General features: G+C 59.6%; 3 protein-coding genes across 3 annotated transcripts; all 3 read left to right on the top strand.

The window, feature by feature from the left end:
• Positions 1-843: 843 nt before the first annotated feature.
• HRG_07680 (regulator of chromosome condensation (RCC1) repeat domain-containing protein) lies at positions 844-5,617 on the top strand (the record flags this gene model as incomplete). Its single annotated transcript, XM_044866151.1, has 6 exons — positions 844-1,484; positions 1,546-3,023; positions 3,069-4,574; positions 4,647-4,654; positions 4,850-5,003; positions 5,094-5,617. The coding sequence occupies 6 exons, from the start codon at positions 844-846 to the stop codon at positions 5,615-5,617; spliced, it is 4,311 nt and encodes a 1,436-aa protein (XP_044719115.1).
• Positions 5,618-7,769: 2,152 nt separating this feature from the next.
• On the top strand, positions 7,770-10,713 carry HRG_07679 (autophagy-related protein; the record flags this gene model as incomplete). The annotated part of the gene is made up of 6 exons (XM_044866150.1): positions 7,770-7,994; positions 8,063-8,158; positions 8,218-8,935; positions 9,098-9,227; positions 9,363-9,568; positions 9,650-10,713. 6 exons carry the CDS (start codon positions 7,770-7,772, stop codon positions 10,711-10,713), a joined length of 2,439 nt encoding a protein of 812 aa, XP_044719114.1.
• Positions 10,714-11,523: 810 nt separating this feature from the next.
• Positions 11,524-13,818, top strand: HRG_07678 (VHS domain-containing protein; the record flags this gene model as incomplete). The annotated part of the gene is made up of 6 exons (XM_044866149.1): positions 11,524-11,566; positions 11,620-11,780; positions 11,846-12,598; positions 12,670-12,742; positions 12,798-13,019; positions 13,088-13,818. 6 exons carry the CDS (start codon positions 11,524-11,526, stop codon positions 13,816-13,818), a joined length of 1,983 nt encoding a protein of 660 aa, XP_044719113.1.
• Positions 13,819-13,901: the final 83 nt, after the last annotated feature.

Below are 13,901 nucleotides of genomic sequence, written 5' to 3'. Positions count from 1 at the left end.
TTAGTGCAAGGGGTCTGAAGCTAGGAGAGAGGACGAGGAAAGCGAGTGCAGGATTGGCAAGATAGGTAGATAGACGAGCTGTGGCAATTCAAGCTGAGAGCCGAAGCGAGGCGTGATGTTGTGGTTGTGCTGCCGGACGATTACTAGAAGCTTTATTCGACGATGTCCGAGAGAACATTTTGCTCGACGACGTCTGTCCTCATCCTCATGGGGCCAGCTCCAGAAATCAAGTCGTATCAACTACGAGTTGGCCTCCTTGCTCGTCACCGAAACAAGACGGACGATTTGCAAGTGGGGGATGTAACTTAATACAGTATCGATCGATACTGACGCGGGGCTTGGAAGCTGCAGCTGCCGTAGGCCTACTCTGTAGCTTGTGCCGATTAGCCTGCCCCGCCGCCACCCGCAGAGGATCCATTCCGGCACGCGCATATTAACTTTCAACAGTTCCAGGAACGGAGGCCAAAGCCACATTTCACTCAACGCCCGTTCTTCTCTCACCACTTTCGCGCGCGCCAACCAAATACCCTCGCAACAGCTTCGATTATCGCCACGTGCTTCACCTCGATCTCGCATCGCATCGTCGCAGTCGCCTCCCCACGCCGCCCCGTGCTGCCCCGTTAGCCGAGCTCCAGACTCGCCCCCGATCGACGCGCGCATCGCTTCGCATCCCCGACAGACCACCGTTGCTCCATTGCCATACAACCAAGTCCGCCGAGTGCTCCCGCCGCCGTCGTTGAGCACTCCGGCGCTACAAATCGCACCTTTAAACACGCCGTGATCCGCAGAGACTCACAGCGAGGTGCCATTTCAAGCGCCCAGCAGAGTCGCTCGCGCCTGCCCATGAGTCATCTGCTGTGGAAATACTACTGGGAAAACGATGTCGACAGGTTTCGGCGTCTGCTGGGCCCGGGCGGTCTCGGCTCGCATTCCGCCTCCAAGAGCCCTGCAACAGGAACTGGTGGAGGATACCTAGGTGCGAGTCCTGGCGGGCTCGCAAAGTCGCGCAGAGCTCTGGTGCTTGCCTCGGGCTACACCAGATCCAAGGACGGCAGCTCCGGCCTGAGCCGAAGCGAAGTCAACAGCCGGGACCACGCCGGGCTGACCGTCTTGCTGCGCGCCGCTTCTTCCATCGATCCCAACGCCTGCGACTTCGTTCAAGCCCTCATCGAGCACCCGTCCATCGACCTCTACGCTCAAGACCCCGAGTCCGGCTGGAATGCCCTACACAGGTCGCTGTACTTTGGGAATATATCCATTGCGCGACTTCTCCTCGCCAAGGAGCGCAGCGATCTGACGAATCCTGCGCTTCAATCCATCGGCAAGGTTGGCCAGCTCATCAAGACAAAGGACCATGAAGGAAACAGCCCTTTCGACGTGTACAACTCAACCATTGCCACGAGAGCCTTGGCCAATTCGCAAGAGTTGAGAAGGTCAGACAGTGGATCGGATGGAAGCGACACCGAGGACGAAGCGACCCAAGTGTTTGTGCCCACCCCTATTCCGTTCCATGTCCCTTGCTTGACGCCATCTGACAAGTCGCAGCACCGCCAGCGTTTCCCACAGCATCAAGCACTCGATCGAAGGTGGCGAATTCTACGTGTTTGGGAGCAACAAGAACCTCTCTCTTGGCGTTGGCGATGAAGACGATCGTCAATTTCCCGAGCGTATCCTGCTCCAACGACCGGACGAGCTCCTATACCGCTTCTACGAGTCACACCTAGAAGATCAGGCCCTGGAATCGCCCCCCTCGCTGCCGGACCTGAGCAGCATCTCGACTCTACTTCGCAATCGTCCTTTGGTCATCCAAGATGTGGTCATGTCGAAGCTTCATAGCGCCCTTCTGACCACCGACCCCGTGTCAAACCTCTACGTGTGCGGTGTCGGAAGGGGTGGGAGGCTCGGCCTCGGCCATGAGAACACCCAGTTCCGGTTCGCGCCAGTGCTAGGACCCTTTGCGGACCGAAAGGTACGACAGGTCGCGCTCGGGCAAAATCATTCCGTGGCTGTCGCCGGCAACGGCGAACTTTGGACCTGGGGTCTCAATTCTGACTCCCAGCTCGGCTATGCTCTCCCGCCCCCTGCCAGATCTGACGAGGAGCCCATGAGCGTGACGCCGCGTCAAGTCTTCGGCACTCTCAAGAAGGAGATTATTCAAGGCGTTGCCGCGTCTGCCATTCACTCTGTCGCCCATACCGGCTCGTCGCTATACTGTTGGGGCCGCAACTTGGGACAGCTGGCACTCATGGATGCTGATTCGAGGTCGCTTGATGTCCAGCAGACACCTCGCAAGGTGGCAGCATCGCTTCTCTCTGCGCCCATTCAAATGGTCTCGGCAATTGACAAGGCCACGGTTTGCTTGCTCTCGAACAACTCTGTGTGGGTTTTTGCCAACTATGGTTATAATCTCGTCAAGTTTCCAGTCCCCGATGTTTTCACCAACCACAGCCTGGTGGCAAGCTCGTTCTTGAGCAGACATGACCCCGGGTGGAAAGAGATTCAATACATCACGTCGGGCGGTGAAACGATCGCAGCCATCACAGCACGCGGGGACTTGTTCACCATGCATGTGAACAACAAGGTAGACACCAGCCCACCTGCCGGCTCCACTACCAATCCGGTCAAGATCAAGGGCGCCGTCACACAACCGCATTGCATATGGGACTCGAGGAAGGACGGTGTCACCTCCGTGAGCGTCGGCGAGCACGGGTCTGTCATCCTGTGCACGGAATCCGGCGCCATCTGGAAGAGGGTTAAGCGCGTCAAGGGCAAAGCCGCGAGCTTTCCCACGTCCCAGGATATCAAGAAAAAGGACTTCAAATTTGAACGGGTGCCCTACATCACCGGATGCGTCAATGTGCGGAGCTCCACCTTTGGGGCGTTCGCCGCCGTCAGAAGAGACAAGAGCGTCATGTCCCAGGAGATTGGCATCGCCAAGCAGTCGCTCTGGGAGGACGTTGGTTCCCTCCTGTGCCTGCGAGCTTTCAAGGCTTCCGAACCGACTGGCGATGTCAAAGCTTCCCGCAAGTCATGGGACGCTGCAATTGCAAGGGAGAGGCCTGGTTCAGTGTCGCGTGAGATTTTGCGCTCTGTGAACCTCGAACAAGAGCTGCTCCAATATCTGCAGGCTTATTCTTTCCGACACGCCGACATCGATATGGAGGTGCGAAGTACGACAGCACCAGACATCTCAATACCGGTGCATGGCTGGATCCTTGCCGGGCGGAGCTCCGTTCTGCGTGAGGCGTTTTCGGCTTCCCGCCGGCGGATGACCGATACCACGCTCTCGGATGCGTTTGTGGTTGAACTCATAGACGGGAAGCGCGTCCTCACTCTGACCGGTGTGGAGGTCTTGACCATGTTGAACTTGGTGCTGTACGTATATCAAGATGCAATCATCCCCGTGTGGCGATACACTCGCGACGCTCCAGCGGACGCATACCGGTTCCGCCAAGTCCGCTCGGAAGTTATGAAGATGGCAACGAGGCTGCACATGCCCAAGCTTGAAGCAGCCGCCCGATTGCAGACTGGAGTGGGACCCTCACTGGATGCCGACATGAAAGACGCCGTGTCCGACCCTACGTTTTTCGAAGATGGTGATGTTACCGTCCAGCTCGACGGAGCAGATGTCACGTTGCACAGTCAGCTTCTGTGCCAGAGATGTCCGTTCTTCAAGGGCCTGTTCCAAGGAAGATCGCAGGGTCAATGGTTATCTCAACGACGCAGTGAATCATCCGCTTTAGAGCAAGTCAGTGTTGATTTGAAGCATATCAGATTGGACACGTTCCAGTACGTCCTGCGACATCTCTATGCTGATGTTGGCGAGGGGATGTTTAACGACGTGGCCATGCCGACTATCGACGACTTCTCGGAGCTCGTTCTCGATGTAATGGACGCTGCCAACGAGCTGATGCTGGACCGCTTATCTCAGGCCTGCCAGTCTATGGTCGGCAAGTTTGCTACGACACGGAACATTGCCAACCTTCTCAACGAAATCAGCCCCTGCTCAGTGACAGAGTTCAAAGACGCTGGGTTAGAATACATTTGCCTGCAGCTCGAATGCATGTTGGAGAATCACCTTCTCGACAATCTCGACCAAGATCTCCTACAGGAGCTGGACCAAGTTGTCCGTGACAATCAACTGGCGAGGTTTCCCATTGCTCGGGGTGGGAGGGCCGACTTGTTGCTGCACAACAAATATCCCGACCTGGTAATAGATGTCAACGAGGAACGCCAACGCCGTGTGAGAGAGATGGCCTTCAAGCTGGCCCAAAAGGACGATGATAGGAGGGCTTCCTCATCACAAAAAATGCGCGGTGGAAGTTTGGATGAAGGCACGATTGCCTCGCCGACCCCTGAAAGATCTCGCCGGACCTCTAAACAGGGACGCAACGAGCAATCCAGCCCGACTCTACATACAAAGAGGTCTCAGGGGGACATGGTGTTCAATATGGATGAGGAAGACTTTTCTGGTGCCAACAGCCCTTTCTCTCCCGACATGGGGGATTTCGAGCCACATCAAGACGTCGACGTAGGAGGCGTCCCACGATTGCCAGAATCATGGCGTGGCAAAGGCAAGGCCGACGCAGATGTAGGAAGGCCCTCGCCATCGAGCCCTTGTCCGCCTCGACTTTCGGCTCATGGAGGAAAAGAGGTGGGTGGGATGGGCTCTCCGGCACTTGGCACCCCTGTGAGGAAGACCAGTGGGCCTTGGGCGTCTGCCGTGCTACCAACATCAAAGTTGGATCTTAGGGACATCATTTCGGAGGCATCCTCTCAGTCTGAGCTTACTGCCGGACTAGCCGCACAGGCAAAAGAGGTGGCGGCGTCCAGCAGGCCGCCGATGAAGATGTCGCAGAAGGAGCGTAAAAGACAGATCCAGTTGCAGGCCGAGGTGGAGGCAGGGGCAACCGCGCAAGTCGAAAAGTCCAAACAAGCTCCGTGGGAAACGGTCGCGCCAGCTACTCGGCCATCGCCGTGGAAGGCGGCATCACCGGTTCCGAGTACGTCCTTGAAGGAGGCTTTGGCGTCTGGGGCAATACAAGGGGAAGCGGCGGCGGCGGTTGAGGCGAAATCGCTCGTGACTTGCGAAGCAGAGCCGCATTTATTTCAGAGACTGACAGCCTCGCCTGACACCAGGTTTCCAGGACAGGGACGCATGGGCAACTCAGCAGCGGCACCGTCAGAGCCATCGGCTCGAGACCAAAAGAAGCCTCTTGTGCCGCATTCCAAATCCTACATGACGCCAGCACGCAAGGCGGAGCCGTCGCTGGGAGCAAGCATGGCGGACATTATCGGGCAACAGAGGCGCGAGCGAGAGTTGGTCAAGGAGGCGGTGGCCAAGCGATCACTGCAGGAGATTCAGCAGGAGCAAGCTTTCCAGGAATGGTGGGACCAAGAAAGCCAACGAGCTCAGGAGGAGGAGGCCAGAAGACTCGCCAAACAGGACAAGGGACCGCCGGGCAACAACAGGCGCGACCGCAAGGGGCGAGGAAGCAGAAGCAAAGGAGGCGAGCCCTCAGGCGCCAGCGGAGATGGCGAAGGTTCAAAGGGGCCAGGCGGTGGCGCGGGCTCGCGGCGAGGCAGAAGCGCCAAAGGAAAGGGCAGCAAGGCCTGATTGGTGCGCGCGGGTGGTGATGGTATCGTGTAACTAGAGCTAGACAGTCGAGAGCCTCGACGGAGGGGTGCGGAGGCTCCCGGCAGATATTGACGCATAGAGGCCTTGAGTACCTGGACCGTGATGTAAGCCAACTTACATGACGAGTATTGCCACTTGCCCCAGGCCAAATGTCTATATGGCCAACGGCACGGTAGGCCGAGGCAGCAGCCGGTCGAGCGGGTTAATCGGGCAGCCAGTCAGTCGGGCGAGTAGTTAACAAGTTAAGAGTATGGTTGTACTTGGTAGAGGGAGGGGAAACACAAAGACGCTTCCGTTTGTCTGACGAATGGGAAGAGAGACCGGAGCAAGACGCGAGCTAACAGTCAGGGTTGTTGGCTGCCTGGAGAGATGATGGAAGTTTGCGATGCGTCGCCATCACCAATGAGCCGAGCGCTGCAGTAGTGTACCAATGCACGCACGGGGTGATTGAGGCGAGGACGGACGTGGCCAGGCAACCAGCAGAGTAATGGACGATGACGAAGCGTCCCCAACGGCTTTTGTTGGTGTAGACTCTGATGTCTGATAGCCGCGCCAACGCGCCAAAGGTACATGCCGCACGTGCAGGACATAGTGCCCGTCCAGGGGTACCAAGAGGCACTGTCTACGACGAGTACAGTGTACAGCGGCGGCCTAGGGTGGCCGATGTCTCCGAAGCGGGATGTCGCCATGTTGGAGCTCGTCGTGTGAGCAGATGGCGAGAGCACGACATGTGCAAGTACCATTGGGTGGCCCCCGGATGGATGAACCTAGACAAGGGGGAGATTGAGATAAGGAAAGGCAGACAGCGGGGGGCGGGCCGGCGGGCAAGGACTCCGCACTCGAGTTTGATGATAAGACTGACACCCTCTTTGGACACTTGGTGCCTGCCTACTGTAGCATGGATAGCAGGTATCTCAGCACTCGTCGCCGGTTTGGCATTGTGTGGTCAGCCAGCGTCCTGTGCTTGGGAAGTTGTTGCACAAGTGATTCGTAAACAGGCTCCGAAGACGCCTTGAACAGCGCAGTACCGGTACCTACAGACAGCGCAGCACAGGTCTACTTAATGACTCAGCAAGACACGCCTTGGATGCCAGAGGTACCCGGGTATCTCCCCCCTAGGCACCTACCACTGGACAGCACCCTGAGTCACTTACCATGCCAGGCAGGCTTGAGGAGGCGGGAAACCATGAGCAAATGAACGTCAAAGAAGCCGGGCAAAGAAAGGCCAGCAGACGCATGCATCGCCGAGTCCTACAGTAGTGGCTGCTCCTGCTTTGGTACGGTGGGGCCGGGCTCGGAAGGTACCTGGCCGGTCAAGTCCCCTATACCCCGGGCTTGTGTACCCACAGGTGACTCCATCTGCTGAGCCGCCCGCGTCTGCCGTACCGACGGCACGCTAGATGCTTTCCACAGCCCATCATTCTTTGTCGCAGAGGTTGAGGCCGACAACCCCAACTCTCTTTGCGTGATACCTCTAGCCCGATGACGAGCCTCGTCGGCTGAACCATCGCACGTCACGAGGACCCCTTTGGCTGGCCCCAAGCGGCTCCGTACCTTTGTTGGACTGCTGCTAGCGAGATATCCATTTGACCTCGTCGTTACCTTTGCCTCGAGGCGGAGACAAAGCCCGAGCACTCGTGCAACCAAAAAAAAAACCCCCAACGAGCAACACTTCTTGTGCTCGCTCCAGCGGCGTCGTCGCCTTGTCTTCCTCGGGGTCGTCGTCGCCGCCGCCGCCGCCGTTGCCCGGCTGCCAGCCCGAAGTCAGCCTTAACTGCGGATCGCGGCCAATCCCCGGACAAGCTCCTGGTCGGCTGCCGCCTGCGTGACGCACCAGGCAGGGTTGACCTCCCCCCCGGTCTTCCTACATTTTCCACCTCTTCGCAGCTCTTCCCGCCATCCGGCATCCTCTTCGCTGGTCGACGCCATACGAGACGGCAGAGCCCTCCTTCATCCTCACCTTGGCTTCATTCTTCCCCCTCCCCCTCCCCCAACGCAAAGCATAGACTTGTCGACGATGGAAGAGCAAGTTCGGTTCTCGATCGACACCCCAGTCCGCACCTGACAACCCGTACCCGATCCGTCACCCCCTCGACCCATCTCTTCACCAGAACCGAGCTTCAAACCCATTATGCATCAGCAAGCTCGAGCGCCCCCGAGGCTCTCCTCGCCGGCCTCGTCACCCCAGACGAACCAGACTCGAACCAACAACCAGAGAGATGCCGTGCTTGGAACCGCTCAGCGTGCTGGCTCCAACGTGGCGGCGAGGGACCTCATGAGCTCTCCGACGGCCGAGCAGGCCTTCTCTCCCGGGCCTCCTGCTGAATCAATCAAGAAGCTAGATCAAATCGTTCAAGTAGGTCCGCCCATGGGCCCCCCTACCCGCCCTGCTCGCTCTGGTGCAGAATAATCTGACCGCCGCAGAACTTCTACGCCAAGGCTGCCATACTCGTCCTCGATGCGCGCATGAAGGTCAAGATCACCCGCAACGCCAACGGCTTACGAAAGACGAACAAATGGGTAAGGCTTGCTCCCCAGCCCTCGGCGTCTGCCATCTTGACTAACGTCCTTGGCTGCAGTACCAAATCGAAACCGACGAGATCGACGACTTTAGAGATGAGCTCAAGATATGGAAGACGTGCGGCAGCCTCGACAGTCGTCCTCCCCCGATGGTCATCGAGGTCTACCTGGATACCTCGCGACTCAAGGAAAACCAGAGCCTCGTCATCCTCGACGATGACGGCAAACGGTGGGACGTCATGGAACAGCTCAATGCTACGGGGTCGTCCAGCGGCAGCAACTCGCCCGGCCCCGGGGGCAAGAACGCAGAGGTGATTTTGGAGAGATGGCGAGTCGAGCTGAAGACGACCATTGATAGTGCCAGCCCCGCAGACGACTTCGGCCCTATCTTGCCCACCGTATATAAAAAGGCCATCGTCTTCTTCAGGACCCTATTCGTCACCACCCGTTTACTGCCCGCATGGAAGTTTGCCAGCCATAGTGCGGCAAAGAGCTCTCACCCGGCTCTGATACCTCGCTGCCGAATCCGCACATCCGAGCCAGACCGATCGAGTCCCGACCCGCTGAGGCAATCCATCGATGGGCGCACGGATCCGGTAACAGAGTACATGTTTGGGGATCTCGATGTGCCCGTCGGCCGTCTGAGTGCTTCCGTCACTTATCGAAATGACTGCACCTTCCGCATCGACGATTCAGAGTCTCTGCTCAGCTCCCGCTTCATGGGAGTCGACGAGAACTTCTTCAAGCCGTCCCTGCCGCCGTACGGAGAGAGGCAGCGTGCGCCAACTGCAGAGGTGGGCTCCTTGCGTGGACATCGTCGCGGTAACGGCCTGGGCGAGGTTCAGCAGACATATGGAAGCCTGTCGACCTTCCACGGGGACGGACCGGTGGGTACGAGCCCCATTTCGGCCTTAAGAGCTGTGAGACCTCCTGGATCAGATACGAGCTCCCCTCCGGCGTCGTTTCCCACCAATCCAGGCATTGACTGCCCCAACTCGTTGCCCGTGTCGGGCCGTCCGTCTTCCTCCAGAGCTCCTGCGCGGCTTGCAGATCTTTCTACCAGGAGGACGTCGGTGTCCTTTCAGCCATTCAAAGCTGGATCATTGTCTGGGTCCCCCATTCCACGAGCACTCGATCCAGAGTCTCCAGCATCGACACATTCGCTGAGCCGTCCGGTCGGTTTGACTGCTGGCTCGCAGCCTAGAAACCGCTCCTCCCTGACAGCTGGAATGCCCGCTTCGCTACGCGGCGGGCCACCCGCGAGCACGCCTGATGCGCCCGCGGTCGGGTCACCTCGTCCGGCATCGACCAGCCGATACAGCAGCAGCTTTTCCCACCGCCGCGGACGCCCGTCCGGAAGCGGCGCCAGCAAAGGCGGCGATGAGGAACAGTCGAGCAGCGGCCGCCAGAGTCTCGCCTCGTCTGTTGCGCAGCCGGGGTCCGGATTTCTCGCGGAGCCGGGTCCGGCAAGCTCTGGCTCTCTTCACGCAGAGGAAGATGACATTTCGGATTTCCTAAAGGCCCTTGATAGCAAGAAGACTCTCAAGAGCTTTGAGCCGGCGAAGAGGGGGGAATCTGCCACCAACAGGACCATCGCCCAACTGTCCAAGTTCCACCTTATGAGAGACTCAAACAACGCGCTCGGAGACTCGATGACGTCGTCGATGCAGATGCACCGCTCTTCGAGCTCCTCCAGCCGCCAGCTGACGAGCGTGCCCGGAATGGTGGCGCCGGCATCCGTCTCGACGTCGACTTCTCCCGGCAAGCCGGTGTCGCCGCACACGCCGCACACTCCCGCCATTCCTTCTAGACTCAGCGAGAATTCCATCATTGACTACAGCACGACTGGCAGAGTCGTCTCCAGGGGCGGCCGTCGGCAGGTGTCGACAGTGCCGGAACCAAGCAGGGAGAGCACCATAACCCAGGAGGGCACCACGGCCATCGACATCCCCCTCTCGCCACGCTTAGGATCATACCAACGGCGCTCGAGCTCAGTGGCTCAGCAGAGCCGAGCCATGATTGACGACGACGATGCCGATTTAGCATTCGCGGCACATCGAAGTATCAGCCTGGGCGCCGACGACCGGGAACCGCCGACAATGAGTACTTTGCTTGGAAGGCAAATGCAGATGGATAGGAGGCCGTCGACGCGCGACAGCCCCCAGAGCAGCCTTCAGCCGGCGGCGGAAATCCAGCCCTCGGATTCGGCAGAGGTGATGCAGCGAGAGTCGACCGAGGGCAACCCACCGGATGGGCTCATGCCTTCTGTGCAGTCAAGCTCGCCGTTCCCGCGACGCCGTTATGCGGGCATGGCGGCAGCGGCGGCGGCGATGAGGCCGACGCCGCCGCAATCATCACGGGGTAGTTTCACGGGCTCGGTGAGCAGGCTGGGGCGAGCGGACGATGAGTCGGTCAGCGGCGAGCCGCTGATGTTTGATCTGTCAGAGATGGACGCTCACGGCAGACGAAGCCTGGAAGAAACTAGGGGCGGGGGCAACGCAAACCCGGAACGAAGTGGATTCGAGCCTCGCGGGACGACGCGGCGAGGATGGTAGTAAGGCGACCGTCGACTCGCGAAGTTGTCAGAGCACCACAACCACGTTGCACACACACTGCTTCTGCTTGAGGCAGACACACAAGACTGACAAGATGAAGACTGTGAGTAGTGGAGACGGCCTTCCGGCTCCATATATTTCTTCTCATTTCCTTTCGGTCGGCGGCTCGAGGGATTCCAGCATGTGGTATCGGATTGGCGTTTGGGGCCTGGTTTTATCTCATGCAACGCGGCAGGTCCCCAACTTCTGATGTGGAAGGGGAAATGCCGAGCCAAGGGGAGTTTCTCTTGGACAGCCGCTGCGCCCCGTCTTACGATTTGGTCAACGAAAACTGTTCCTGTATATGAGATGTCGAAAAAGTAGTTGATGGGGAGGCCAAGATGGGCTCTCGAAGGCTGCACATTGGAGCGATGCAAGGCGTCGAAGCGACATGACGTACAGGTAATCTAGAAAAGAGAGGACTGGAACATAAAATGGGCATAGTATATTCTTGTGAAACCCACGAGCAGGTGTCTCTCTCTTGTCAATGAGCGAGCTCATGTGAGGTGGCTGTGGCGCATGGTTCGCCTGTGGAGCCTGGAGCTGCTGAGCCCCTCCCACCTCAGTAAGCCGGATGACGACGTAACTTAAGTGCTCGGCCTTGCGCTCGAACCAACTCAGCCCGCAGCACCACCACCAAGGCCAGCTTCCGACACACACTTGCACCCGCCCGACTTCCCACAATCCGAAGCGAGCTTCCTTGAAGCAGACGAGAGGAAGCCAGAGACAGAGCGGCAAGAGAGAGGGACAGCCTTGCAACGACGGCCAGCCATGTTCCGAGCAGCCGCGGCGGGACCCTTTGACGAGGTCGTCGGTGAGTCTCGCCCAAGAGCATTCATGGCGATGTTGTTCCTGACGCTTGCGCAGCCAAGGCGACCGACGAGAACCTCACCTCGGAGGACTGGGGGGCCATCATCGAGGTGTGCGACAAGGTCTCCGGCGATCAGAATGGATCCAAGGAGGCTGTCCAGAGCATGATTAAGCGGCTCGCGCACCGCAACGCCAACGTGCAACTCTACACTCTCGAGGTTTGTCCCCCTGTAGTCCATAAGAGATAGGAGAACTGCCGACTGACCGATGACACCATCACCAGCTCGCCCACGCCCTGTGCCAGAACTGCGGCAAGCCCATGCATCGCGAAATCTCGAGTCGCGCCTTCACCGACGCCCTCTTGAAGCTGGCCAGCGATCGCAACACCCACACCCAGGTCAAAGCCAAGATCCTGGAGAAGATGAAGGACTGGAGCGACATGTTCAGCAGCGACGCCGAGCTCGGCATCATGTACGACGGCTACTACAGGCTAAAGCAGAACAACCCGACGCTGCAGCCGCCGAGCGCACCGCAGAAACAAGGCCTGACCGAGTCAGACCGACAGAAGGAGGACGACGAGCTTCAGATGGCCCTCAAGCTGAGCCTGCAGGAGGAGGAGCGCAAGAAGGCAGCCCCGGCGAGCTCGGGCTCCCAGGCAGGCCCCAGCAGCCAGCAGGGCTCTGCGCCGACGCCCGCAGTGCCGGCCGGGACGACGGCGGCGACGGTTAGCAGGGTCCGCGCCCTGTACGACTTTGTGCCGTCCGAGGCAGGCGAGCTCGATTTCAAAAAGGGCGACGTCATTGCCGTGCTCGAGAGCGTCTACAAGGACTGGTGGCGCGGGTCACTCAAGGGCAAGACGGGCATCTTCCCGCTCAACTACGTCGAGAAGTTGACGGACCCGACGCCCGACGAGCTGCAGCGCGAGGCCCAGATGGAGGCCGAGGTGTTTGCCGAGATCAAGAACGTGGAGAAGCTGCTGACGCTGCTGAGTGCCTCCAACACGGCCCCGCGCGAGGAGGACAATGAGGAGATTTCGGTACGCAGACGAGCGACTCTTTTGCTACCCTTGGAGAAGCGCTGCCAGAATGGTCCTAACAACGGTTGCAGAAGCTCTATCATCAGACGCTGGCCATACGGCCCAAGCTGATCAAGCTCATCGAGAAGTACTCTCAGAAAAAGGGTGCGTCTTGACCCCCTTTCTTTCCAAGACGACACGGCTAACAAGCGCCCGCCAGACGACTTTACCCAGTTGAACGAAAAGTTCATCAAGGCCCGCAGAGACTACGAGACCTTGCTGGAGTCGTCCATGTCTCAGCCGCCTCAGCACAATTATCATCAGTACGCCATGCGCCCGGGGCCTCTTGGCCAGGCATACCCCCCGGCCGCCGGCGGATATCCCATGCAGGGCCAGCCGCCGCATGACGCGCAAAATTACTACCCGCCAGGGCCTCAGGGAGGTGTGTTTTGACCTGTCCCGCAACGGCCGGGTCTCCTTCGCTGATCCTTTGGTCTCTCCCTTTCTCAGACCAGCAACAGCATTACCAGGCCTCTGCTTCTTCACCACCAAATGTCCAGTCTCAGGGAACGCCGGCTCCCTTTTATGTCGCTGGATCCGAAGTGCCGTCGCAGGGGGGCGGGCCTCAGCAGTATCCGCTGCGGGAGCAGACCCCGCGCATCACCTCGCACGGAAAGCAGGCCGCGTCGCCTCCTCCGCAGGGCGGCTACGCTCCCTACTCACAGCAACAGCAGCAGCAGCAGCCGCCGCCGGGACAGAACCCGTCGGCCCCGTACTCCCAGACGCCACCCGCCCAGCAGCGCCCGACAAGCACGTACGGCGCGCAGGAGCTGGCCACTTCGGTGTACGACTCGCCCGTGGCGCCGCACAATGCCAGCTTCCCCTCGCAACAGCAGCACCCTCCTGGGCAGCAGGCCTACGCGCCCGAAGACGCCAACAGCAAGCCTCCGAACCCCAGCGCGCCGTCGTACGCGCAGCAGCCCTCGTACCAGCACCACCACCACCACGGCTTCAACCCCCCGGACCAGGCGCCGCCCCCCATCCCGACGGGACAGCCCCCGCACGGCGGCCCCATGTCGTCGCCGCCGCTGCAGCCCCACGGCGCGGCGTACGACGCGCGCCAGCACGCCATGTCCGGCGGCCAGGCTGCTGGCGGAGAGCCGCAGTATAAGCCGTACATGCCCCCCGGCGGGGCGCCGAGTGCGCCGAGTGCGCCGACGCCGAGCGATTATTACCGCTAGTGTGCGCCGGGCTACCATACATGCGAGAGAGCGTGTACGTGGGCAAGAGCCCGGATGGCGGCGGGCCGGCGAGGGGTGAAGAA

Source organism: Hirsutella rhossiliensis (genome assembly GCF_020360975.1).
Source record: "Hirsutella rhossiliensis strain HR02 chromosome Unknown scaffold00008, whole genome shotgun sequence".
Lineage (NCBI taxonomy): Eukaryota > Fungi > Ascomycota > Sordariomycetes > Hypocreales > Ophiocordycipitaceae > Hirsutella > Hirsutella rhossiliensis.
Note: the sequence above shows the minus strand (reverse complement) of the source record. Positions and strands in the feature narration are given on the sequence as shown.